The 25,446-nt window shown below is 36.1% G+C and overlaps 1 protein-coding gene across 4 annotated transcripts in view; it reads right to left on the bottom strand.

Annotated features, from left to right (window-relative positions):
• Positions 1-365: 365 nt before the first annotated feature.
• TINAG (tubulointerstitial nephritis antigen) overlaps positions 366-25,446 on the bottom strand; it is a 48,674-nt gene continuing 23,593 nt past the window's right edge. For 2 of the 4 annotated variants that reach the window (XM_065730820.1, XM_065730818.1), the window contains 5 exons: positions 21,564-21,744; positions 20,854-20,899; positions 16,069-16,174; positions 2,514-2,559; positions 366-1,460 (listed from right to left, as the gene is read on the bottom strand). In XM_065730820.1, coding sequence (XP_065586892.1) covers positions 1,350-1,460; positions 2,514-2,559; positions 16,069-16,174; positions 20,854-20,899; positions 21,564-21,744 — 490 coding nt within the window. In that variant the 3' untranslated portion in view covers positions 366-1,349. Of the gene's footprint in view, positions 1,461-2,513; positions 2,560-16,068; positions 16,175-19,583; positions 19,802-20,848; positions 20,900-21,563; positions 21,745-25,446 lie in introns of those variants that run through there. The other 2 variants (XM_065730822.1, XM_065730821.1) reach the window with 2 other exon arrangements.

Here is a 25,446-nt window from a genome sequence, read left to right as displayed (position 1 = left end):
CTATTCTGATGGTAACAGAAGTCTAGTTCTTCACTTTCTAGAAATGAAAGAATGAGAAATAGTCCGTTAAAGCTGTTGAAAATCCCACTGAAAATTCTTTTACTGTAATTTAATGGCAGTATTTTCTCCCCATATATTTAACTTGCCACAACTGTTTCTTTTGAAGGCAATTTTATGACTGATGATTATGGTTGGCAAGTGCCCATTGGAATAATTGAAAAGAGACAGAGTAGTTTATTTCTTCCTATGCCAATAGCAGCAATATCTATATTTTTAAAAATATATAGGCCAATTAGTTCTCAAGCCTATCAAGGTCTGTAGCAATCCAGATGAGAGGGATGTGTGGCAGTAGGCAGTTTCAATAGACAGAAGTAGCTAAGTGAGTGTTGGGACTGGAAGGGCTTCTGAGTGTCTGCACTAATTACCTGCTGGTACACGTCCTGCTGGCCAGCACCAGGAACCATGTCTGGGCTACAGAAATGGCAGTGGGAACAAACACCAGAATGTCTTTTCTGACTTTCCTGTTGGGCAGAAGAAATAGCCTTTGGGAATGATGAGAGAACAGGCACTTGTTTGCTCCTGGGTAAAGAAGGCAAGCAGCATGGTAATTAAACTTGTCAAGATATTAGGGAAAAATTATCCTTTTTTTTTTTCTGTCTCTCATTCAATTAAACTATTTAGGTTGCACATTTTTAATTGTGGTTGTGGGGGCGGGAATATGTTGTTTCATTAGAAGCAATTTTTATAATTACTTTAAATATATAAACTTGATGAAACCTACTAGTAAAAAATTACTTTCACGGAAGAGAGAATGATACACAGATACAATTTATGTAAGCTAGAATTGGAAACAGTTCTGCAAAAGGATTAGAATTCTAGTTACATTAATTTGCACTTTTTTAATCTACTACGACCATGAGCAGCTCTTTGTGTAGAGCACATTTCTAAAGGGATCTGTGACCACAGTATGCATCATAAAGAGATTAACACTACCAATATAACTCCATTTTTTTCAGGCACTGCTGAATCAGCCATCATTAATGTAACAAAACAGTGATGAGATGTAAATAACAGGAGACAGAACTTCCCGCTCTGTGAGACACCAAGGTTATCAGTAGTCTTGGAGACAATTTGCTATTTGTATAGAGCAGTGTTTGTACTGGGTGAGACTGTAACACTATTGTGATAACTGCAGTGTGTTCATGTCAGGAAGGCCTAACAAACCATAGTAGAAAGAAAGATAACATACAGAGAAGACTTTATTTCTCTAGAAAGATTCGATGTACAGCAGTGGAAGAATAGATACACAAAGCACCATACAGTATAATACTTCAGTTACAAGGCAGTGGCTATCCCAAAGTGGTTAAAATTAGCTTCTCAATATCACATTCATTTTGTCCACGTAGAATCCTAAAATAGCCATTTTCTCCCCAGTATTTTCCCCATGAATTTGCAGCAATCTAAAGAAAAACAAATACAAATAAAACATTTTTCAATGGTATTTTAAAATTCAAGGTGTGAAATATAAAGGTAAACTGTTGTGATAGTTTTCTCTGAAGAAAGTTTCTCAGATTCAGTGAGAATCAAAATGCATCTGTTCCTTATATCTACTTATTTATTCCTTTTTATTTTGATCAAAATTTTGGTTCCAGAGCCAGAGTTAATATCAATGGACTACTATTGCTATTAGTATTTGGCATATTAGTATAAGCTCTCTGATTTATTGAAGAGAAAATCATTATCAAAATCAAATATCACCTGGAGGAAGTGGTAATTTAAACAATAGTGGTCAACATTCAAATTAATGTTAATATGTTAACATATGTTTAATAGACCTGAGATATGAAAAAAAAGCTTTTAATAAATCAGGTTTCATTCAGGCTACTATTGACATTCTGGGAAATTGTTTCTAATGAAGTCAGAAGGGTTTTTGCCTTAGATGTCAGTAGAACCAGCAGCCATAAGCCTTGCCATCAGCTATAGGAACTACAAATACCTTCTACTGAGAACTGGAATAATGGTATGAGCTTTAAATCTCAACCAAAATGATATGATCTGCCTGACTCTGAATTACAAAAAGGCTATGTTTAATTTTTTGCTGACAGATGGAAGGTGTTTTGCAATCCTGTTAAAATAAATACCCCGTCTTTTCAGAATGTTTTCTCAAATAATATTGACTAGTTTGTTGAGTTTCATTTTCAGCATCAAAAAGAAGAAAGTTTTTATGGGAAATTTGAATAAGATTTGAAGGAGAAAATAGATATAGGAGATCAAATGAAGCAGGCTTTGAAATTGAGGAAGATCGTGCTGTATAGTTCAAGGGTCAACAGGATAAAACTTTGACAGAAAGGGTATAGAATTGTGCAAGACTTAAAGGTGAATGGAAAACAACAGCAACAACAAAAAAGCAGATATTAAAAAAGGGAATGAAAGAAAAGAATGTTTTTTTTTTTAATCTGTACTGTAGAAATACTGTCTCCTCCTTCAAAACAGAGTACTAAGTATTCGCTTACCCAGAACTTTTGTTTTTGTCCATTTTTTCCAGGTAATGATCCCCACCTGTTACAAGAGATGGTACAAGTGAGGCCTCTAATGCATTTGATCACATTTTGTGACTTTAAACAAGCAACCAGAAGAGAAAAGATAGTTAGTTGTCCTAGTACGAAAGATAAAACAGCATGACTAATAGATGCCTCCACTGATGAAAATAAACATATTTGTCCTCCTAGCCACAAGTCAAATTGCCAGCACAGACTAGAAAAACTACCAAGCACTAGCGTGCCTTTATTTTCTCATTGCAGTGATCAAATGTTTTCATTGACAGAATCCCTCCTCCATAGAACTTGCCAGCTGAACTAACTGAACTGTGCAGGAGTACTTAAATTAATGTGAACACATTTCAGTTCAGTTTAAGATCCACAGAAACTTTTTCGTTAAAGACCTCAGCCAACACCTTTACAATTTTAACTGGTAAACTGGAACTAAAAGTGTTCCCTGCTGCTCTCAGCTCAAACTGAATTGCTGACAACCTAATTTGGTTTGCTGTGCAGTGAGGGAAATTACCTGTAAACTTGATATTTCTCTGACATCTTTCAGGACATGCTAAATGTTGTGGCAATATCCATGAAGCTGCACAAAGCCTGTCCCCTCCTCTGAGTGACAGATGTTTTGTAACTGTAGCTGAATTGCTCAGTGCTCTGAGATGATGATCCTCACTTTGCATACATATATATGGTAGCAGAAGGTCCAAGGCCATCGTCTGGGTGTAGATGGATTAGCAAATGCTACATTACAGGCCTTAGGTGGATGCATGTTTGCACACCTAGCGACTGCTTAACGAACTCTGTATTTATACAGTGAATACTTGTCTAGTTACTGTCTGTGGGCCATGATGCTGGGAGCCTGATAAAGGGGACAGATAAAAAAAACAAAGATGTGAACATTTGTTAGTTTTTTCACAGTAAAAATTAATCATAAAATGTACAAAATTACCTCACCAGTATCTCAAAAATGTAAAATAATTTGTCTGTATTTATGGTGCTCCAATCACTTTGAAGCACAGTTAGCAAAAGTAAAACAAGAAATCCCATGATGTGGATGGGGAAATTTGGAGATTTATGTCATCTTTGTGAAAAAACAGCCACAGTAGCATCAGTTCTCCTTGGTTTGCAGTAGTGATCTGTATGGAATAGCTATACTTCTTGCCAAAGGGGAAAACAAAAAAGCAAAAAAGACAAATTTAAAACACCAGGTTCCAAATCTTTCAGAGTAACAGTTGATATGAAGGGACACTGAGCAAGATAAGGTCACAGCTTTTTGCTGTAGAATCACAGCTGTGTCATAACTGAGAAACTAGGGATTTTTCCAGCTTCTTTTGAGCCCAAGACCTCAGTGTCCATCTCCTTGACAAAGATTTTGCAGGAAAGATATCCTGCGGCATGTAACTGTCTCCTCAACTAGCCACATGATCTGCCAGTTGATGTTTGCTATTTCAGTTTCCTTCAAACTCCATTGGATAGCATGACTGCTGTTTAGAGGTAAAATCCTACTGTGGCAAGTCATACTGCTGTTTATTTTCCAGACACTGTCAATCATAGGCAATACTATCAGAAAAGAGGTACAGGACAATTAGATCAAAATGCTCACTTTGGAAGTAAAAACTTTGTGACTAGCATAGATTTGAAGTCTGGATTATAGCTGTGAGCCTAGCTGTAGCTACTACTCACTCAATGCAAGAAGTCATAAAAACAAAATTTGTGATAATGACCACTTAGGGTAATTGTTGTGCTTAAAAATAGGTTTTATGATGTTCTTTGCACTACCATGTGAAAGTTCAGGGACTGTTAATAATTTTTGCTGTATCTTTGCCAAACATATTTCAGGTACGATTAGTCACGATCATATATTTAAATATATATATAGTTTTATTCATTTATTCTTATCATATTGAGATTTACTGGTAGCCATTTAACTAAAAAACTACATTGGATGCAGTATGAAAGTCCAATACTTACATCAGTCTTAGAGATAGATGAAAATTTCACTTATTTATATGTGTATTTATATTCTTGTATTCCTACATTCAGCACTGTGCATTATCACTCTTATTTATCAGAGTGGTATGATAACCAGTTCTTGTGGTCTCACATCTTACATTTCTTCCACTATGCTCCTGCTTTCTAACATGTTATTTTCTAAAACATCTCAAATTTAATTTTTATGTGTTTATAGAAATTTATTGATTCTCAGAAAAATTTCTAAATAGAAGCAAACTTAGACAATAAAATAGAAAATGATCCTTTCTTTAATCTTAGACAATAATGTAGCAACAAGTTCCATTTCCTGGATTTTATTCTATCTAATTGTGTACAAACAGAAATACTTCATATATGCTTCTTATCTTACAGTTTAGAAAGAAGAGCTGCTTATTCAGTAATCCATTCTCATGTTGATTCATTTAAATACTCTAAATAAAAATACCTTAAGGTATACAATAGTGCCCCCAGTAGGTCAAGAGAAGGGACTACTCTCCCTTATAGCAGTCAGTTCGGATTTGGACTCCCTCAAATAGGAAATTCAGGACCAGACTGGAGCAAAAACAGCAGTATCCCCCTGAGATGTTTGGATCTTGTGTGCAGGATGTACAAGGAGAGGCTGAGGGAGCTAGCTCAGGAGAGATTGCTTGGAGGAGATCTTTTTGTTTCCTTCTGTTTTATAAAAAGGCAGCACAGAGAAGACAGATCCTCCCAAGGTGTCCAGAGCCAATAGACAGAAGTTAACTGTCATGGTTTTCAGCAAGAGAAGTTGCAATTGGACATAAAGAAGAAAGTATTTTACTATTTTACAGCATGAGTGACTGGTAGCGTCAGAGGTTGTGGAATATCTATCCTCAGGTAAACTCAAAATTTTTGTGACTTAGAAGCCCCAGGAAACTGAATTAAGTCTGAAGTTGGTTCTTTGAGCTGGGGCATTGAGCTGAATGACCTTCAGACATCCTCTGTAGCCTAAACTGCTTAAGAATCTCAGTGATTGGACCTTTGTTGGCCCTGCCAATTTGCCATTCCATTAAATTATTTTGTATTCGGTATATAGATCTTGTGTAACAGCTGTATAGCACAGTAGGCTAATAGACTATGATTAGGCAAGTGATTTTGCCAGTTTTTTAACACCTGCAGTTAAAGAACAGATAATAATGTTGGTTTATTGTTTACTGATCAAAACCAGTCTTGAGCTTAGTGTGCAAATCAGGAGCCGGACTTAGCAGGAAAGGTGGAACAGACTGCCAAGTCCACAGATGCTGATCTTCAGTGGCAGCAAATATGGTATGGAGTCCCAGGCCCTTTTGAAGAAGCCTTTCCTAAATCTTGGCATGGTTGGTTCAGGCTCACTCTATAGGCTGGCTGAGATTCACCAGTTCTCATTTCTCCCAGGCTAATGTGCTTCTCTACATCTGAAAATCACTCAGCTGTAATGCCAACAGCAGTTGCTTTGTGAAATACACTAGATATATACTGTTTAGTGTTACAGCATTTTGGGCCCCATATCAGTTTGATTTGACATCTTGTCTCTAGGAATGCATGTCAGCTCTAGCTAAGAGCATTTCTGGAGATTTTTTGGATCATTCATACTTGTATAGATTTTAAGAGAGGAAGAATTATTTCAAAAAACACCTAAATGAGAACTATTTCTGCAGTCGTGCCTTTAGAAAAGGAGGAATTATTTTCTAAAATAGATTTCTCAACTTTCTAAATGAGTCTTCTCAGAAGATGTATTTCATTTGATCTTCAAAATTTCTCTTTTTCTGTTTTTCTGCCTATAAATACACACTTCAGTAGTTTTTATAATTTCAGTCTTACTAATGAAATAAATTTACATACTGTATACCTTGATTGTACCTATCACACCTTATGGCAATAAAGCACATTTTCCACTTTAAGCTTAATTTAAGTTTAGCTTCCTCAGAGAAAGAAAAAAATCCCCAAGTATCCTTTCTGCTGCAAAGTCAAGTATCTGAGGGTGAATTTCCTGAGTCATAAAGATTCATGATATAAATGAATAATAATTTCAGCTTAATTTTAGCTGCTCTTTTACTCTCTGCTGTCAGTACTGCTGCTTGAAGTATGAACAAAAGCTAACAGACAAATTTTTTAAAAAGGAACATAAAATATTCAGTAATCTGAAAAAAAAAAGTCAGAGGAAACATGAAACTTGTAAAACTCATATCAATCCACTGGGATGAATAGAAATTGGATGGTATGTTATTTCAAAAATTCAGAAATCAATCATGTTTCAATAGAGTTTGTATTCTATGTATTTTCATTATTAGACTGAAGTCTGTGTTTTTTTACTGCATCTGGGTCAACTCGAAGATGTTACTTTTTTATTTCTTCTATATTTTAAAACATACTATTTGCAAAGATTTGTCTGCTAACAAACAAAAATGAAGCCCTGATGGAACATGCACCAGGAGTGAAAAACAACCTGCTGTGTTATTGATAGTAGTAGTGAAAAATGATAGCATTCCCAATCATTTTCCCTGGAGAGAACCAGCTCAGAAGTCATGTCAGGTGATTCTGCAAATTATTCAAAATCAAAATTTTAAAAATTGAGTAACTGGAAGTGTTATGCTGAAATAGATAATCCATCATGTCATAAAAGTGAAATCATCACTTTTTTTTTTCACTCATTTCTGTCCCAAAGAAGTGAAATGTCTGTAAAGCTCAGAAAAGACACTAGTAGTTTAAGTTATTATTCTTAATGTAAGTGTTAATGTATGTGTTGGAACTGGAATTTTTCCTGGCAGTGATATTGTAAGATTTAATTGCAGATTAAGATATGTAAATCCAAGAGTCCCACAGTAGGAAGCAGAATATATTGAGATCCATTTGTTTGCTTAAATGCAGGTGTCTTCCACATGGCAGACATGACATAAGAGCTACAAGAAATTAATCTTCTTTTGGAAATGTAACCAGGCAGCAACTTCTTTCCACTTCTTCAAGCACCAAATACCCCTGAGGGTACTAACATATCCACAAGCAGAAGGAGCTGAGTTCCCCTCCAGGCTCCACTGACTATATCACAATCTCTAAGATGAAAATTTGTAAATCTACCACATCATATCTACCATCAAAAACATATCTTTAGGCATTCAAATCTCAGTCTGAATCTTGACATATGCGCTTAGTAAAGTGTAAGTAAAGCTAAGGAAAAGGTTGGAAATTATTAAGAAATACATGGTGAATAAAGTGTTGAATGGCTATCAACAATCTAGTAATGTACTGTCATAATATAAATACAAGTTACAACAATTTTATGTCCTTGTATGTCTTAAATATATTTTAAAAGAATAAATGAAAAAAAAACCACTCAAAAAGCAAAACATCAGTTGAGAGAAAAAAATGTTACCTATGGAAGACTTTTGGGGTCTAGGTGTAGTGTTTAAATATGAAACTTTAAAGAATTATAAATCATGTATGTGTAAGTATTAACAATTAACATCCTTCTCAGTCCTGTGAAAAATTAGCTTTTAAACTCTACAATCAGATTTTACCCTGGAATTCTCCAAATCATCAAAACTGATTTATTTTTTAACTGAAGTTATCCATTCACTGTTTGGAGAAGTTGACTATCTACCACAGTGATAGTACAAATAGTACTATCGGGGAGGGGAGGGGAGGGGAGGGGAGGGGAGGGGAGGGGAGGGGAGGGGAGGGGAGGGGAGGGGAGGGAAGGGAAGGGAAGGGAAGGGAAGGGAAGGGAAGGGAAGGGAAGGGAAGGGAAGGGAAGGGAAGGGAAGGGAAGGGAAGGGAAGGGAAGGGAAGGGAAGGGAAGGGAAGGGAAGGGAAGGGAAGGGAAGGGAAGGGAAGGGAAGGGAAGGGAAGGGAAGGGAAGGGAAGGGAAGGGAAGGGAAGGGAAGGGAAGGGAAGGGAAGGGAAGGGAAGGGAAGGGAAGGGAAGGGAAGGGAAGGGAAGGGAAGGGAAGGGAAGGGAAGGGAAGGGAAGGGAAGGGAAGGGAAGGGAAGGGAAGAGAAGAGAAGAGAAGAGAAGAGAAGAGAAGAGAAGAGAAGAGAAGAGAAGAGAAGAGAAGAGAAGAGAAGAGAAGAGAAGAGAAGAGAAGAGAAGAGAAGAGAAGAGAAGAGAAGAGAAGAGAAGAGAAGAGAAGAGAAGAGAAGAGAAGAGAAGAGAAGAGGATTTACTCTAAATTAACAACATTTTAAATGTAATCAGATGTTGGACCTCCTTACCCATGGAGACAAGGAATCCATTAGGCTTACATTTAAGCAAGTTTTAGACCACTAATGTCCTCCAGTATTTTTTGGAAAAGCCCTCTCCAAAATTTCCATTTTTATTAAGAACAAGAAGAAATTTTTAAGAAGTCATAAAGGAGAAGGTTTGAATGTTACACAAAATTACACAATAATGCAATCTTTGTGATTAGAAAACTATTCTGTAAGAAATATGCTATTTAGTTTTTCCAAACAAAACCTTCATGATCAGTAAAATATAACCTTAATGAACAGTAACCTTGAACAGAAACCTTGAAAAAGTAATAATTTCACCAAATTGCATTCTGTCATCTTCAAGGGAAAAAATACTTCAGATTACTAGGGGAAACCAATTCCAACTTGTCCTACAAACAGAATATATCCATACTTTTTAAACAGAAGGATGAGCATGTCTGAAAAGAAGTAAGGCCTTAAGAGTAAAGGAAAATGAGACACCAATGGCATAACAACGAGATCATGTACACCCTCAGCAAGTTTGCAGATGACACCAAGCTGTGTGGTGCTGACAACACAACTGAGGGACAGTATGGTATTCAGAGAGATGTAGACAGGCTCGAGGAATTGGCCCAGGAGAATCTCATGAGATTTAATAAATCCAAGTACAAGGTCTTGCACCTGGGTCATGGCAACCCTGCTGCTGGTACTAACTGGGGGATGTAAGGATGGAACACAGAAAAGAACTGGAGGTAAGCTGGACATGAGCCAGCAGTGTCCCCTCACATCCCATAAAGCCAATTATATCCTGGGCTACATCCAAAGAATCATGGCCAAAAGGGTGAGGGAGGTGATCTTTCCCCTCATGAGGCCTCGCCTGGAGTACTGCATCCAGATGTGGAGTCCTCAGTATAGCAGAGCTGTGGACCTGTTGGAGCACATCCAGAGGATGGGCATAAAAATGGTCCAAAGGATGGAACTCTTCACCTATGAGGCTGGGGCTGTTTAGCCTGGAGAAGGCTCTGGGGAGAACTGAGAGTGGACTTTAAATATCTAAAGAGGAGCTACTGGAAGGAAGGTGGCAGACACATTAGAAGGGTCTGTGGTGGTAGGACAAGAGGAAATGTTTTCAAATTCAAAGAGGGTAGATTTTAGCTGGACATAAGGAATAAATATTTTAAATAAAGGTGATAAGGCCCTGGAACACATTGCCCAGAGAGGTCAAGGAAGCCCTGTCCCAGGAGATATTCAAGGTCAGGCTGGATGGGGCTTTTAGCAACCTGATATAGCTGTAGTGCTCCTGGTCATTGCAGGGGAGTTGGACCAGATGACCTTTAAGGTCCCTTCTAGCTCAAACAATTCTACAATTCTATGAAATGTTGCACATACTCTGTTTGTAATGTTTAGACTTGACTCATATTTTTAGTTACTTTTCCCTTATTTTCTTCTTCTTTTTTTTTCCTCTGAATATTATTATTTCAAATAGTTTCGGCATTCATAAAGATCTTCAGGTCACATGGGGCAATTATAAAGCCTTTTAAAACCTCCAGTGCAGTATAAATCACATAATTTCTGAAGTTAAATAAGTAATGAAATATTTCTGGTCCTTTCTATCCTTGAAAAAATTATCTGTGATCAAACATGACTTCATATATTCTAAATTCATCACATCCAATTTATGGGAAATTAGATAGTTAGATTAGGAAAAAAGATACTCTGTAATCAAGAAAGAGAGGTACCTTTTGAAAATATATCCTACCCAAATGCTGAACACAGCCAATGCTAATGAAATAGAATAATTTCTCTCCCAAATACTGTTTTGTATCTGGGCATTGCTACTATAGAGCCATTATTTTGATCAAAAATTAACCTATGAAATTTCTTGGACTAAAAGACTGTCTTCTCATAGACTAGACCTACAGGGCAAAAGGACAAAAAAAATTACTCAGTCTCTTTGATCTTAACCTCTAATCTACTTAAATACAAAAGTATTTCTTTTGTAAGAGTTGCGCTGTACCTCTTTCTACATATAAAAAGACAGTGGGCCACAAACACATGCAGTCTGAAACTTTTCATCTACCTCTCCTCCCTGGACTTGGTCATATAACTGCCATTATACCAACAGACCAAAAAAAAAGTCAAACCTTTATCAAGATACATTTATTTGTACTTTCTTATGTATTATGATTTTCATCTATGTAATTAGAGAGAATCTTGGTTCTCAATCTTTTGTTTTTAAGAAGGTCAGACTCACTGACTAGTATTCTCTGTCAGAAAAAGATTTTCAGAAAAGGATTACTGGAACTCAAAACTATGGTTTTACATGGACATTTTAAAACAAAATATGAGTGAAATTATCAGTGCGTCAGTAGCTAAATTATTCTCATAAAACTACCTTAACAAATTATATGGGAGACAATCTCATAGATTTAACTGTATGAATTGCCAAACACAGTTTATCTTTTCCTGATGATATTGTAATGTATTATTTTTTGCTGTAAAATATTTTGAGGTGTTGTTTATTTTTAAAACTATAATAACTGATGTTGGTTGTCTGGAATGAAAAGAAAGAAATGAAAGAAAATGAACTTATTTCCTATGAAATTAAAATAGAATTCATCTCAAGGTTTCTCTAGCCAAGAAGAAAATGTGGCTGTTGATAGCATAAAAGGGTGCTTCTTTGTTTTTATTGATGATCTGAGACAGAGTGAGGACAAGTGACAAGGAAAATTGAAAGAAAATATGTATCCGCAAGGTCAAAAACTGAAGTGTCACAAACAGTAGTCACTGGCATCTTTTTTAAGCCTCTGGACTTTGCACAAGTGAGTCATCTAAATGTTTATTAAAGTGTTGTTGCACTGCCTGAACTTCTACTCATCACTAAAACACAAACTTTTGCCTCACGTGTCAATTTTATCTCCATTAGAGGGACTCTCAGTGTTAAGAAGCAATGAATTCAACTCATGCTTTTTCAGGGCATAGATGTTTCAATTCCATTTATTCTCCTGCCCTATTGAATTTAAAGCTTCCATTGGATAAAAATAGAAGGGACACCTCTCAGGGTCCTCTTATTAAATTTCTTTGCCATTCTGAGTGAGCATCTTCTAAATATGTGAAAATCTATCTTGGTCATGAATCAGTATCTTAGGCTTTTAATAAAACTAAACTTGTTCCATCCAAGCCTTAAGGTGACAGTCAATGTATCTGATTGTAGGCAAGGACTTGTGCTTTTTGAGGCCCATCCAAATTTTTCAGTGTCAGGGGAGAAGTAGATACAGTTATTTGAATGGAAATACACATCAGATATTGTAGCCTATCACAAATCTTGAACTGATAAAGATTAATAAGTCTGAGAAAGAGTCTGCCTGAACAGGTTGCAAACATTACCGATGGATTTTTACTTGGCTATTCCTGACTTTGAAGAAAGATATATTTGACAGAGGCAGAGCTCCTTAAGCCAATATTCTTCCTCCAAATTTAATAAATTTTGCCTTTCTTACACCATATTCAAATCTGCTTCACTGTTTTTGTCTCTATAAACGCTCCACTTCTTATCCTCAGGCGGATTAAGAAAGACAGAGGTGTAGAACAAAAAAAAAAGAATTGAGCACCAATTTTAGAAAGAATCTGCTATACAATGGACTTGAAATGTTTGTCTTGAAATTATTATCTTACCACAAACATAACACATTATTGGTCAATTAGTATGTTACACAAGCTGACCTTACTTATGATGTGTTTTAAGTAGGATTTATCTAGTCTAACTCAGGCATTTTAATGTTAGCTCTGCAAGTCTGACATTATCCCGAGGGGCTCCTTTACAGTCAAGATAAAACTATAGATAGAACTAAATAAAAGTAATTCAATCCACTTAAGGACAGATAGAAAAGAGCAGATCAGCAGACATGGATAATAAAGGAAACCATGACTGCCTAGCAGAGACATGGCGTCTAAATTTAAACACCAAAACTTAAATATTATGAATTCCAGTCTCCATTACTCATTTTCTCTACCTCTCAGACTCTGCAGTCAAGACACAGAAACTATTTGAGACACGATACTCTCTCTAAAAGTCAGTTTGTCAGTCCTGCCTTCAGACCACTGAAATTCTATTTCACTGTCCACAGAGACCATGTTTACATTCAAGCCATCTGCAACCTGCAACACCTTCTGCCTGGCTGCTCCATATTTTTGTCTCTTGTTTCCATACAGTTCTTTTCCCATTCTCTCCTTGAGCCTGAGGTCACACAGTACATCACTGGAGACAGATTTTTTTTAGATTTAGAGCTGGATTTATGAGGTAGAAACCTCAATGTGGTAGAAAATAGCTATCAATTTCTACTTGCATAAAATTCAGTTAGACGTTTTCACGAAAACTTATATATAATTTATAACACTGTTATGTTATACACAGTTGCATGCGTGAGCAGCTTATGGCACTTTCAAAACTGTTTTTGTCTTTTACAAATATTATTAACTCCTTTTTAGGAAAGGAGTTATAAATAAAACAATCAGATTACAATAGATATCAGTCTGCACAAAACTGCATTTTTTTACCCTATCTCATTGTGCCTCTGCCCCTTTTTCTCTCTCCAGAAAAAAAAGAAGTAAAATGAAAACATTCATCACTATTTTTATTTCAAGTTCAACATTCATGAGATTCTCTTTAGCTTTTTCTTAGGTAAGAGTTTGTGTTATCCTTTGCTCAAAACCAAAAACAAGAACATATGCACACACACACACACAAAAACAGAAACAACAACAAAAAAACCCCACAATAATCTATGTAGATGGAAGAGAGCTTATATCTGGGCTATTCTCTTTACATTCAAATTAGTTTTAAGTAATGAATGATCTGAAAAAAGGTGACAGCTTCATCCTGAAGGCATTTGAATCTTTACAAATCAGTGTTCTAGACTTCACAGTGCTGAGTCACATTTAATCACTGGATTCATCACTGCTAGTAAAATGGTGCCCAGAGACGTGGTGGAATTCCCATCCCTCCAGACAAGGCCCCTCAAGGCCTGCCTAGATGGGGCTCTGGGTGATCTGATCAAGCTGTAGGCGTCCCTGTTTATTGCAGGTGAGTTAGAATCATAGAATCACTAAGGTTGGAAAAGATCTACAAGATCATCCAGTCCATCCATCTACCTACCACAAATATTTCATGCTAAACCGTTTTCCACAACACTGTATTTAAACATTCCTTGAACACCACCAGGGTCAGTGACTCCACCAGCTCCCTGGCTGGCCCATTCCAGCACCTTACCACTCTCTCAGAGAATAAGTATTTCCTAACATCCAATCTGAATCTCCCCTGGCTCAACTTGACGTAATGCCAACTACTCCTATCATGAGAAAAGGCTCATGCTCACCTCATCACAACCTCCCTTAATGCATTTCTAGAGAGTGATAAGGTCTTTCCTGAGCCTCCTCTTCTCCAGACTAAATAATCCCATCTCCCCCAGCTGCTCCTCATAAGGCTTGTGCTCCAGACCCCTACTCAATTGGACCAGATGACCTTCAAATGTCCTTTCCAACTCAAACAATTCTGTGATAAGTTTAAGCACACCAGGTCTTGGGCTCAAACAACTTTCAGTTTGTCAAAACTGGGTCTAATTTTAGAGTTAAACACCTCGTGTCATATTTCATGTGGCATAGTCCCAACAGTCAGAACACTTATACATTAGATGGTGGAAAGATGGGTAATGTTGGATCCATTAGATAGTTCAGCAATCAACAAAAGTTAAGTAAATATATTTCCCATATATTAAACTGCTAATCAGTCTGAGGTTTCTTTGTCTTCTGTTTTCTTCTTTTTCATTCACTTTTTTTTGTTCATGTCCTTTGGCATATTAATACACTTTCTTCCTACTCAGTGTTTTGCACAGACTGGTCCATATAATACTCAGATTACTGCAGGTCTAAGTCAAGGTTTCCTGTTTTTTTGCTTGTAAATGGCTCCTTGCCTACATGCTATTTTTTTCTGTGAACATCCTATTGGTTACCATTTAAACCAGCAGGTACTTCAGCACATTAATAGTCCTCGTCCCTTGCTCCTCAGTTATCAGATTATTCCCCTGTGCAATTCTGGTCTAATGACTCTCTTTTGTGAAGAGATTCACTAGATTAGACAACATATTTTTCTTTGAGGGAATAGTTATTACCACCCTACACTTGCACCAAGAATAGGAATCTCAACCTCTGCTCTTGTAGCCTCAGAGACCAATTTTACTGTTTAATTTTACTAATTTCTCTTTCAAATATACCTTAAAGACAATACATACACCAAAGATACAGGCTTTACTTCATAATTCCTAAAATAGTCTGTTTTCCAAAGTCCCTGCCAGTTTCTCTTTCATAGTTTCTCATCACTACCTTCAGGAGCTTTTCCTTAATCAGTCTCTGAGTCAGGACTTTTTGCAACTATATAGACTCAAGGCTGATCCTGCTTAAGGCTGCTTCTCCCTGCTGCTGTGCCACTAGCAGACACACTCTTGTAATTCCTAATCAACAGTTTCCCCAGCTGAAAGCATTTCCATGCCCTTTGCAAGGATATCTATATCACAGATACAACAGGCAATTTATTTCAGAACACTTTTCTCTTGAAGCATCATGTTTGAGATATTCTTTCTTGCACAGGACTCAATCGTTATTTATTTGATATTCCACATTATTTAGAAAATATTTGAGACTTATCTTCAGCCATTTGTCTGTGTAACTATTCCTTCAGTGATTTATTAAGTACAAACTTGCATATTCCCTCCATGTCAGAGAAAAAAGCCCTCTGATGTGTTCTATAACTCAAGTGGATGCATTGTTAGATACTTGTCATTTGTTGGCATTGTTCTGCATTTGAGGGGAAATCAACTGATGTTTTATTCATATTCTTCCACAAGAGTTTCAGATCTGTGTGTGTATTTCTTGTGCATCCCCAATAAAACCAGCAGCACCCTAGCAGCATTTGATTTCTGTACAGGGTGTGGAGAGCCCAGATTGCTCTGTAAGTGCAGCTGTTCTGCTTAGTTAGGAGGCCACCAGCAACGTTTATGTCTCAGCTTGAGTCCTGCTTGGTGGCATGTTCATTTCACTTCTGTTTATAATTTCTATATTTGAAGTGTCAGAGCAATGTCAGGGTGGATTAAAAGGCCACAGGACTGCAGGACTGCAGCTCATTCCAATGACATCTAAAATTCTCAAATATGAAAAAAAAAATAGAACAAATGGAATTTTACATTGGGAGGCAACAGTGCTACACCTCTGCAACAAAGCCATTAGGTTCCAAACTGAGCAGTAGTATTTCCTTGTGCTCATGACAAGAAGGGTGAAAAAGGCAAAAGAATACTCACCCAAGGAGTTTCACTGAGTGAGTTTTCCATTTGGATCCTGCTTTGTATGAGTATCTGTAGATTCCTTCTTTGTAAAGGAAAAAATCTTCATACACTTTCATGATAGCTAAAAAAAAAAAAAAGAAAATACTAAGTAAAAGTCAGCACAGTCAGCAAATATTGCTTGTACTCTAGTTTGCTCCTTGAATTTTAGCAGCGAGATTTTGTATCATACTGCATGAGTGTACTTTGTAATTACAATAAATCCATTAATTACTCAGAGAAGTTCCCTCCTGTGAGTAAACCAAGGGAAATACTCCAACACATCTCTCAAATGTCTCTTGTCAAATTAGTTGTGTTTCCCTGTCCTTGAAACTCCCTAAAACAGATCTATTTCACTAAAGTATGAAGATATATCTCCTCCTCTGTGCTTATGCAAGTTTTCTCAGATCTGTGCACATCCAGTCCAATAAGACAAAACTCCTCAAGGTTCATGCAATAAAATCCTCAGTTCTGACAAACGTCTACATAATCAAGAGAAGCATTTAACAGCCAGTGCATATCCCTGAGTATAGCACCCTATGAAATATGACAGAGTAATAAACAACTGCTAATTTACTTTTTTTTATTATTAATTTTAACTCACATTGTTCATTAGGTAGACTGGAATCACCTTGTGTAAAAATAGATTTTCTATGTCTGTTCATCTTGACTTTCAGATGAAAGTACTGTAAAATTGTGATACTGCGTGTCAATAGCAGCGTAAGGCCAACAAGCTGAAGAATTGTAATTTAGTGCAAGAGAATGAATATTACTATCTGCTCTTTACACTTAGGAATATTACTTGATTCAATTTTAAGGAAAATATTTTCTTTTCCATTTTGTTCTGTTCATTTAGTACCATTTGTTTTTTTTCTTGCTGAGCTACTCTCATCCAGAGAAAATATTTTCCAGCTTACAGTACCTAAATAGAAGTATAAACACAAGATTAATTTCAGTCTACGTTTAGCTTATGATTTTAGTACACTTAAATTGCCACACTACCTGGAACATGAGAATTAATGAAACCCAGTTTCTTAAAGTCTTGTGCCCTAGGAACCTAATAAGGTGCAAGTTTCAATGACAGTTTTTATGTGGTTGGAGCATGGTAATATGCATGCCTTATATAGATCTGCAGTATCCAGTAAGGCAAGCTCATGATGCAGTTTTTATTTGTCTGGCATGTTTTCAAATTACTTCCCTAACTCCAAGGAAATTAATTCTCTTTATGACCTCTTGACCTCTATCAAATTGGCTGAAAAAAGAAAACATTTGCAAATTTTAGCAGACAGAAAGATGGGAGGAAAAAGAACAGCTCAAAACATGGTCATTTATATAGGTTTCATTTGCCCAGGAAACCTGGCTGAAAATATTCACTGTAAATAAGGTCTCTCATATCCAAAATTTATGCAGATAGCAACACACAGAGAATAAGTAAACATGGTGATAAGTGGCAAGAACTGGGAAGAGCTTTATCAGTTAAATAAGAAAAATAAATTTAATGAATAATGCCACATCTTCTGCCTGAGCTGTCTGCAGGATGAGAGCTCACAGCTATTGATAGCAACAAACCAAGTGGAAAATAGCACAGACTTTATTCTTGCTTCTAGCTGCAAGGTCACGACTCAGCAACAGTTCCCTGCAAAGGTTTACTCCTTCCTCTCCCAGGCGCTCCACTGTATAGCTCAAGGAACTCCTGTGGACCTCTTTGTACCAGTATATTAAGGTCCATTTATTCAGTTTCAGCAAACAATTTATTCTGTATCAGCAGCTCTAAATTGTAAGTATATTCTCAGCTCTTTGAAGAACTATCACACCAATCATACTGAAATGAAATACAACATTTTAAATGTATTTGCAAAATAACTTCAATCTACATGAGAAAATTTCAGCTGCTTGTGTATTATATGTACATATGTAGAATATGTATACATTCTGTGTACGTATATCCATATATAATTGTTTGCATGTGTATATATTTATGTGTATCTATTTAAAAAGCCTGCATATTAATCAGAAGCTGTGCACCTGTAGAGTAGAGAGAAAGACGATAATTCAAAATCAAGTACTGAGATATTTTTATTTTTTCAGGGACCTTGTCCTGAAATGGACTGTGACTTGGAAAGGATCACACTTTTCCAGCCAGCTGTGTGCCATCCCATATCAGTGCAACCATGCATTTTCCAAAATGGGGGTACTGGTATTGGTTGATGCTCAGCTGAACATGAGCTAGCAGTGTGCCCAGGTGGCTAAAAAGACAACTGGCATCAAAGTCCTGGAGCATGTCCAGAGAAGGGCAACAAAGCTGTGAGGGGTCTGGAGCACAGGCCCTATGACAAACAGCTGAGGGAGCTGGGATTGTTCAGTCAGGAGAAGAAGAGGCTGAGGGGAGATCTTACTGCTCTCTATAACTACCTGAAGGGAGGTTGTAGTGAGCTGGGGATCAGCCTTTTCACTCTTATAATTAGTAATATGACTAGAAGGAATGGCTTTGAGTTGAGCCAGAAGAAATTCAGACTGGATGCTAAGAAATACTTCTCCTCCAGAAGAGTGGTCAGACACAGGAACGGGATGCCCAGGGAGGTGGTGGTGCCACCAAACCTGGAGGTATTTTAAAGAATGTTTAGATATTGTCTTGAGGGATGTGGTTTAGAGAGAACTATTGGTGATAGGTGGACGGTTGGAATGGATGCAGGTCTTTTCCAACCTTGGTGATTCTATGATTCTAATTAATTGGAAGAGGCAATAATTTCATGTCTTACTGTAGCATATGCATTAATTACCATGCTGAGCTGTCTGATTCTTGCATAAACACAGTGGATTATAAGATTTGTTCTATTATGGATTCTTCTGAACACAATTCTTAAATTAGAATCCACATATCTTAGATATATGAAGATTAAATACATACATACATATACATATACATATATATATATATATATATATATATGGTTCCTACCAAAGAAAAATTGTAGTACTATACATTTATACAGCTTAGCACTGTCTCGAGATTTTTCCTTTATTTCCAAGGTCATGATAAGTGAAATTACAAACTTTAAAAACCTGTTAGTGTGGAATATTTCATGTATTGCCAAAAATGTGGTTTTAGCTTTTCTTTTGCCTGAGACTGGCTAACATTATAGAAGAGGATCGTAGACTATGTCAGCACTGTAACTATAGGAACATATCATAAACTCCATTACATGAAAATTGTGGCCAGTATTTGATTGTCTATTTGAATTTTTTCAAAGCATTAGCAAAACTACACTATGTTTATTTCAAAATTAATTTTACAAGCAGCTAGTGTTACATCATTTGCACCTGAAACTGCTAATTGCTCCATTCTGTACCACATAAAAAATGATGTTTGCTAGAAAGAAACTGTAATTCAAACAAAAAGCTGTATAGGAGAACATTTTTAATTAAAAGAAAATTAAAGAATTAAACTAATTAAATAAAATTAAAGAATTATTAAAAATATATGCATCCTTCATAATGTGGAACGTGCACAAAAAAAAAGCAACAAAATCATTCATCATTAAACAAGATGATTTTAATCATCTTGAAAGGTTCTTGTGTGTTATCCAGTATTAAATACTACTTATTACATTAGATAAGATTGGTCATAAGTACTTTGTAAGATCTTGAGGAATGACAAGTGAAGAAAAATGGAAAATCATTTTCAGTAGCTGAAGATCACTTTCAGGATGTTCTGAAAAAAAAATGCACGATATTGTTTTAAAGTTAGAATCATGTCCTGATTGCATTTGTATTATGGGAAGATAGAATAAGAACAGTGACAAACTATTAGATCATAACAGTGACTCGTTTAAGGATCTCATTATAACAAAAAGAAAGGATGGAAAGTAATCACACTCAGTTGTAGACTCTCTCAGATACATGCTCTTCCTGAGAGCTAGATTTTTCACATATAACATTACCTTAATATGACACAGACACTTTTGCTGGAAACTCATTGACATTCGAAAAACTATGTGATCCATTGCATGATTAAAACTTAACAAACATCTGAATCTATATTATTATGTGTGGAACATTTAGTACAGATAGATTAAAATAGCAAACTATGCGTACATTCTTGGGGAAGTCAATATTAGTGTGGTCTGAAATTCTATGTTCAGGATTCAAACTGTTCCCTTTTCTCAAAGTAAGTGCAAACACTGTGTTCACTTCTAGACAAAATTCAGTGTGGGAAAGAATGTTTCCCTTGAACAAAATTGGGCAGAAGACTAATAGTACTGATCTCGTAAAAGTTGAGCTTCAAATTGCAGTTGCTCACATAAAGATCTTCAAGAAGGAATTTCAACACCATGATGCACTGAAATGAATCATATCTAATCATATATTTTTCAGTAATGACTTGGAGGCCATGATAATTCACTGTATAACTCAACTCAGAAATACATAAGCCCCTGGGTTTGCATTGGTCTTCCATCTAGAACAGATGAACATCCAGCACAATGCCCTTTCCCCATCCCCATATGCTGTCTGCACCATCTGTAGCTGCAACCAGTCAGGCTAAACAACTTTTTTCCATTCCCTCACATCCTGTTGAAGTATCTTTATTTTCCTAGGAGACCTAAGCCCTTGCACACCAAAAGTTACATCAATGCTGGAGTCCATGGGTGAACCACTGTGCATATGTCTGTTTTATTCAATTTATGATTTCTAGTATTTAGCTACAAGGTCGTTGTACATTAATTACTTCAATGAAAATATTAACATATTTCAAACTTACCATACCTTGCACAGGTCCTTTGGCCATGATTTCTTCCATTATATCAGTTTCCTGAGACAAAGGAAGAACAGCAGCAGAAGGGAAGAAAATACATTCTTTTAAATAGCATAAACCACATAACAATTTATCACCACATGCATGCATCATATGTATATATATGTGTGTGTGTGTATATATATAACAGCTTATATATAACATATATACCAGCTTGCCCAGTGAAGTTGTGAATGCCTCCTCCCTGGAAGCAGTCAAGGCCAGGCTGAGTGGGGCTCTGAGCAACCCTCCACACCTATAGCAAGGGGGTTGAAACTAGATGATCTTAAAGGTCCCTTCCAACCCAACCCATTCTATGATTCAATGAATCTATGCTATATATGTATATGGTATAAAATATACCATTTTACATGTGTTTCTGCTAAAGCATTTTTGTTTTTCCAAATGAGAAAAACTTTCAAGAATATGTTTAAGAAATGATGTACATTTATGACTGCATAGTTTCTTTTCTATCTTTAATTTCTTAAGAACCATAGCAGCATCTATTTGAAGAGAAACTGAGAAACTACAAACAAAAACAAAAAAAATACCAACATAATCTCTTCTGACAAATGTAGTAAAAAGAAAAACTCTTCTTATAAGTGCTCAAGTACAGTGCAAATATTTCCATATATCAAATTATTTTCAAGTCCCATAGGATGTGTGCACAGCATGAACTTACTTTTGAGGAGACCCTGTAATGAGAGCCACAGCGATATAACCGATTGGAATCTTCTAAAGCATTGGGACAAGGCCCTTTTGTATGGTTCTTTCCATATTCACTGGACACATAACAGTGATTTTCACTTGGAGAATCCACGTGATGCTTCCAAAATGAGGGGTAGCAAGCATAGGATACAACCCTGTACAGTTAAAAATAGACATAATGAGATTTTTTAACTTTTATTCCAAGTTCATAATTATTTTACCACTGTAAGTTTACAGACATTCATTCTTCAAACATATGAATGCCTGATAAACCACAAAAATACTACAATTATTGAAAATGGCTTGTGAAATGTGCACATTGGCAGCAAAAAACTTTTAAGTGAAATTAATCATTTCCTAGCTTTATCTACATTTTCTAAAGGAATGCTGCTGTAAAGCTACTGTTCTTTCTATATCATTCAGCTAAAATGTCTCTGACCTCATATTCTTCCCACATATAAAGTGAAAATTTGTTCACTTTTCTTTGTGAACTTCCATTGACAGAAAAATCTTGTTTTTTTTTAAGGTTTGGGTAATAATAATTGGTTGCTGACAAATTAAGGAATTTAATGGTTCTTCCAAAGAGAGGCAAAATGCTTAGTAATTAATGCTAATAGCTTAATTCAGACTAATAAAAAACTTCTGGAAGGAATTCACCTCCTTAAAAGAGAAATAAATAGGAGTTAAGTGCAAGTGAGAACACAGAACAGAGATTTTGGTAAGTTAATGAGCACTCCATCTGTAGTGAAGTACTAGGAAAAGCATTTAGATATGGTCTGGTGACTGGGCTGATTATCATATTCACGGGAAAAATAAAATTCTCTGTAGTGATGCTGGCAGGAGGGACTTGGCCTATAACAAAATGCATAACAGAGAAAGGGTAAAACTCAATAGGCTTCAGAGTGGTGGAATTACAATTTTACACTTTTGCAGTTTTGCAACAACTTTCAGATATACATGCTTACAAAGAAGATCAGAATATAGTTAAGGAATTGCTTAATCTGTAGGATTTATTTTCCCATCATGTGAAAAAAATCAAGCTAAACTCAGAAAGTATACATTAATATAGAGAACGTTAGGAAGCAGAGAAGGACAGGGTAATGCCTGGAAGAGAATGTGAACCAAAAGAATAAACAGAGATAGACTTAAAGGCTTGTGAATATGTGGCACCTAGTATTCAGAAAAGGTTGTTGACCATCCTGGGGTGCTTAAGCTCAGGGCTTCTTCTGTAAGACCCTGGTTATTGATAATGAGATCCTCTCAAAGACGCTAAAGTGACAGACAATGCCATAATAGTGCTATGTGTCTGGTCTCCGCAGATCCTGAAGACCATCCTAGCTATTTCTTAGAAAAGTATCTCAAAACCTTCTCCAAATGCAGAGAATTTGCTCTCTTTACTCACACAGTTAGTAAACTGTTCACACTTCTCATTATAAAGCTGCATCAACGCTTTTGATTTCAAGGTTTTAGAGTTTATTTAAAGAATATAAGACTCATTTTTAACAATTTTAAATGAAATTACATATTCTACAAAGATTGTATTTTGAAAATACTAAGTCCAGTCATCACTGGCAGCTTTTATTAGAATGAAGATTTCAAAATAATTAAAATTAATGCATTGCAATGTTCTTGGAGGAAATATTCAATAGAAAATACATGAAAATAATTAATTTTTCTGAAGTAATCAAAGACAAATCTTTGAATGGCAAAGAGAACATACAGATGATTCTTCTCTAGCCTCAGGCTTCATAGACTCAAAAGCATTTGGCACTGATTCTGTCAGAAGAGTGATTATGGAGGAGCTGCAGTAAATCACCTGAGATTTAAACTCATGCTAATTTTGGATGTGAAAATCTCCAGAGTGCTAAATCAAAGTAGCTTTGAAGAACATGTTAAGATCCATCCTTACATCCAAGTATAGAAAGAAATAGTGAAAATAAGTAGTTTCAAGAAATGGGAAGGTTTTAATTCTTTACCTTGGCAGTACATCAAAACATTAATTGTAATGAACTTCTTCATACAAACAACTATGACAACTATGACATGTAATGCAGCACATCTGACATTCTCCTGATATGTTCAGGGATTGTTTACTTGTTTATTTCTTTTAAATTTCTTATTCTGAATTGTTAAAACATTTTGTCTATTTGGCTAACTGAGCATCCTTTTTTCTTCTATAAATGGAAGCAAAGTAAATGCTTAAAATACACTTGCTAACAATTTGAAATATTCAACTAAAGGCACACTGAATCTTCCTCTAATTATTTTATAATTTTCATATTTTAGGTCTTTCTAGTTTTTTACGTGTTTATAAAACAATATACACATTTCTATGATGATGCTGTGAAAATGTATCAAAAGGGATCTTCTAAAGGCTGGATACAAAGAGCACAATGACACTATCTGACAGAGCAAATTCTCATCCACAAAAGACTATTTTTACAACAGTTATCACTACTTGTAAAGATCTGCATCAGTGGAGGTGACACACTGTCATTGCCACTACTGCTGAAATGCACCATCCACCTTCTCTCTGCACTACATCCACTGTTTGGTCTCCATGAACATTCAGCAAACGTCAATGAACATCAATGGGTGCAATTTTTTTCTGCATGGAGGAATTCAGTGACACATTGTTCCTTCATCTGCACTTGCATGTCAGATACCATCATGTCAGACTACTCCTTTGGTGCCATCTGTTGCTCAGCAACAAAATGGAGCAGAATACTGGTGGAAACCTTTACTGCCCTACTACCAGCATCGTGGACAACAAAATGGGAGGCATTACCTTCAGAGCAGCCCTTGTATTTTAGTAGTTCACCAGCTGAACTGAACTTGCTGAATCTGAAGAACAAACTCTATATTCACGCAGATTGAAGGATAATCAGATTTGCTTGTGTTTACTTATCCGACAGGATTTTTGTGAGATTAGCACAGTGTGCTTCAGCTACTCTTGGTATTTTCCCATTTGATGGTACAGCAATTGAGTCTGAGGAAAAAGTCTTTTCTCTTGCAAATTTCTTCCTCCCAAAGTAGACCAACATGCCCAAGAACTGCAAGAAGCAGTAACTACCTCCATGCGAAGTAACTGTCCATCTAAGAGTAATTTGGCTGATATTTAGATCTTCAGTCCACTCACTGACAAAACCGATCAACCCCTTCCAAAATATCTGAAGACAGTCTATACTCCCAATTTCAACTCAGGAATAATAAGTACGTAGGCCACAAGTACATGGGTTGTTACTGCTTATTACAAAATTGATTACGCTTTATTTCAATGGCTGTGTAGAAATAACAGTTTGTTTTGTGTGCACACGTATATATATAATGTATCTATATATCTATATACACATTGTTTTTACATACTGAAGAATCAGCACAGCAGTAATCCCAAAACACTTAAGAATAAGCAAGAGAGAAGGCCTTGCCTTATGACTCATAGAAGAAAAACTAAAAAAAAGTGGCAATGTGTTTAGGTGCACATTTATGTCAGCATATATGTAAATAAGCAGCACAAACCTGTTTTGAGACATTCTTGGTAAATTCATCTGAAGTCATACTTGTTCAACTTTATCAGTGCCTTTCTTTTCTTTGTATTTATGTGTCTGACTGAGAAATTAGAGTGCCACTTAGAATATTAGATTATGTTACCAATAAATTGGCCAAACCTATAATAATCATATCCTTATCATACCCTGCTAAGAGCCCAAGATATGAAACAGATCAGGTTCTGATTATAAGCAGTATTTGCATTCAAGTGTATAATCTTCTATTTCCTGAAAATAAAATACTTCTTTCTCATTCATTAAGATTGTAAGTTGTAATTTCCAGCACCAGATTTAAAAAAACTGTTTTCA

This window comes from Cyrtonyx montezumae, unplaced genomic scaffold (assembly GCF_038088225.1).
Source record: "Cyrtonyx montezumae isolate F1298 unplaced genomic scaffold, pur_monq_1.0 scaffold_13, whole genome shotgun sequence".
NCBI lineage: Eukaryota > Metazoa > Chordata > Aves > Galliformes > Odontophoridae > Cyrtonyx > Cyrtonyx montezumae.
This window is presented reverse-complemented; position numbering and strand designations above follow the sequence as displayed.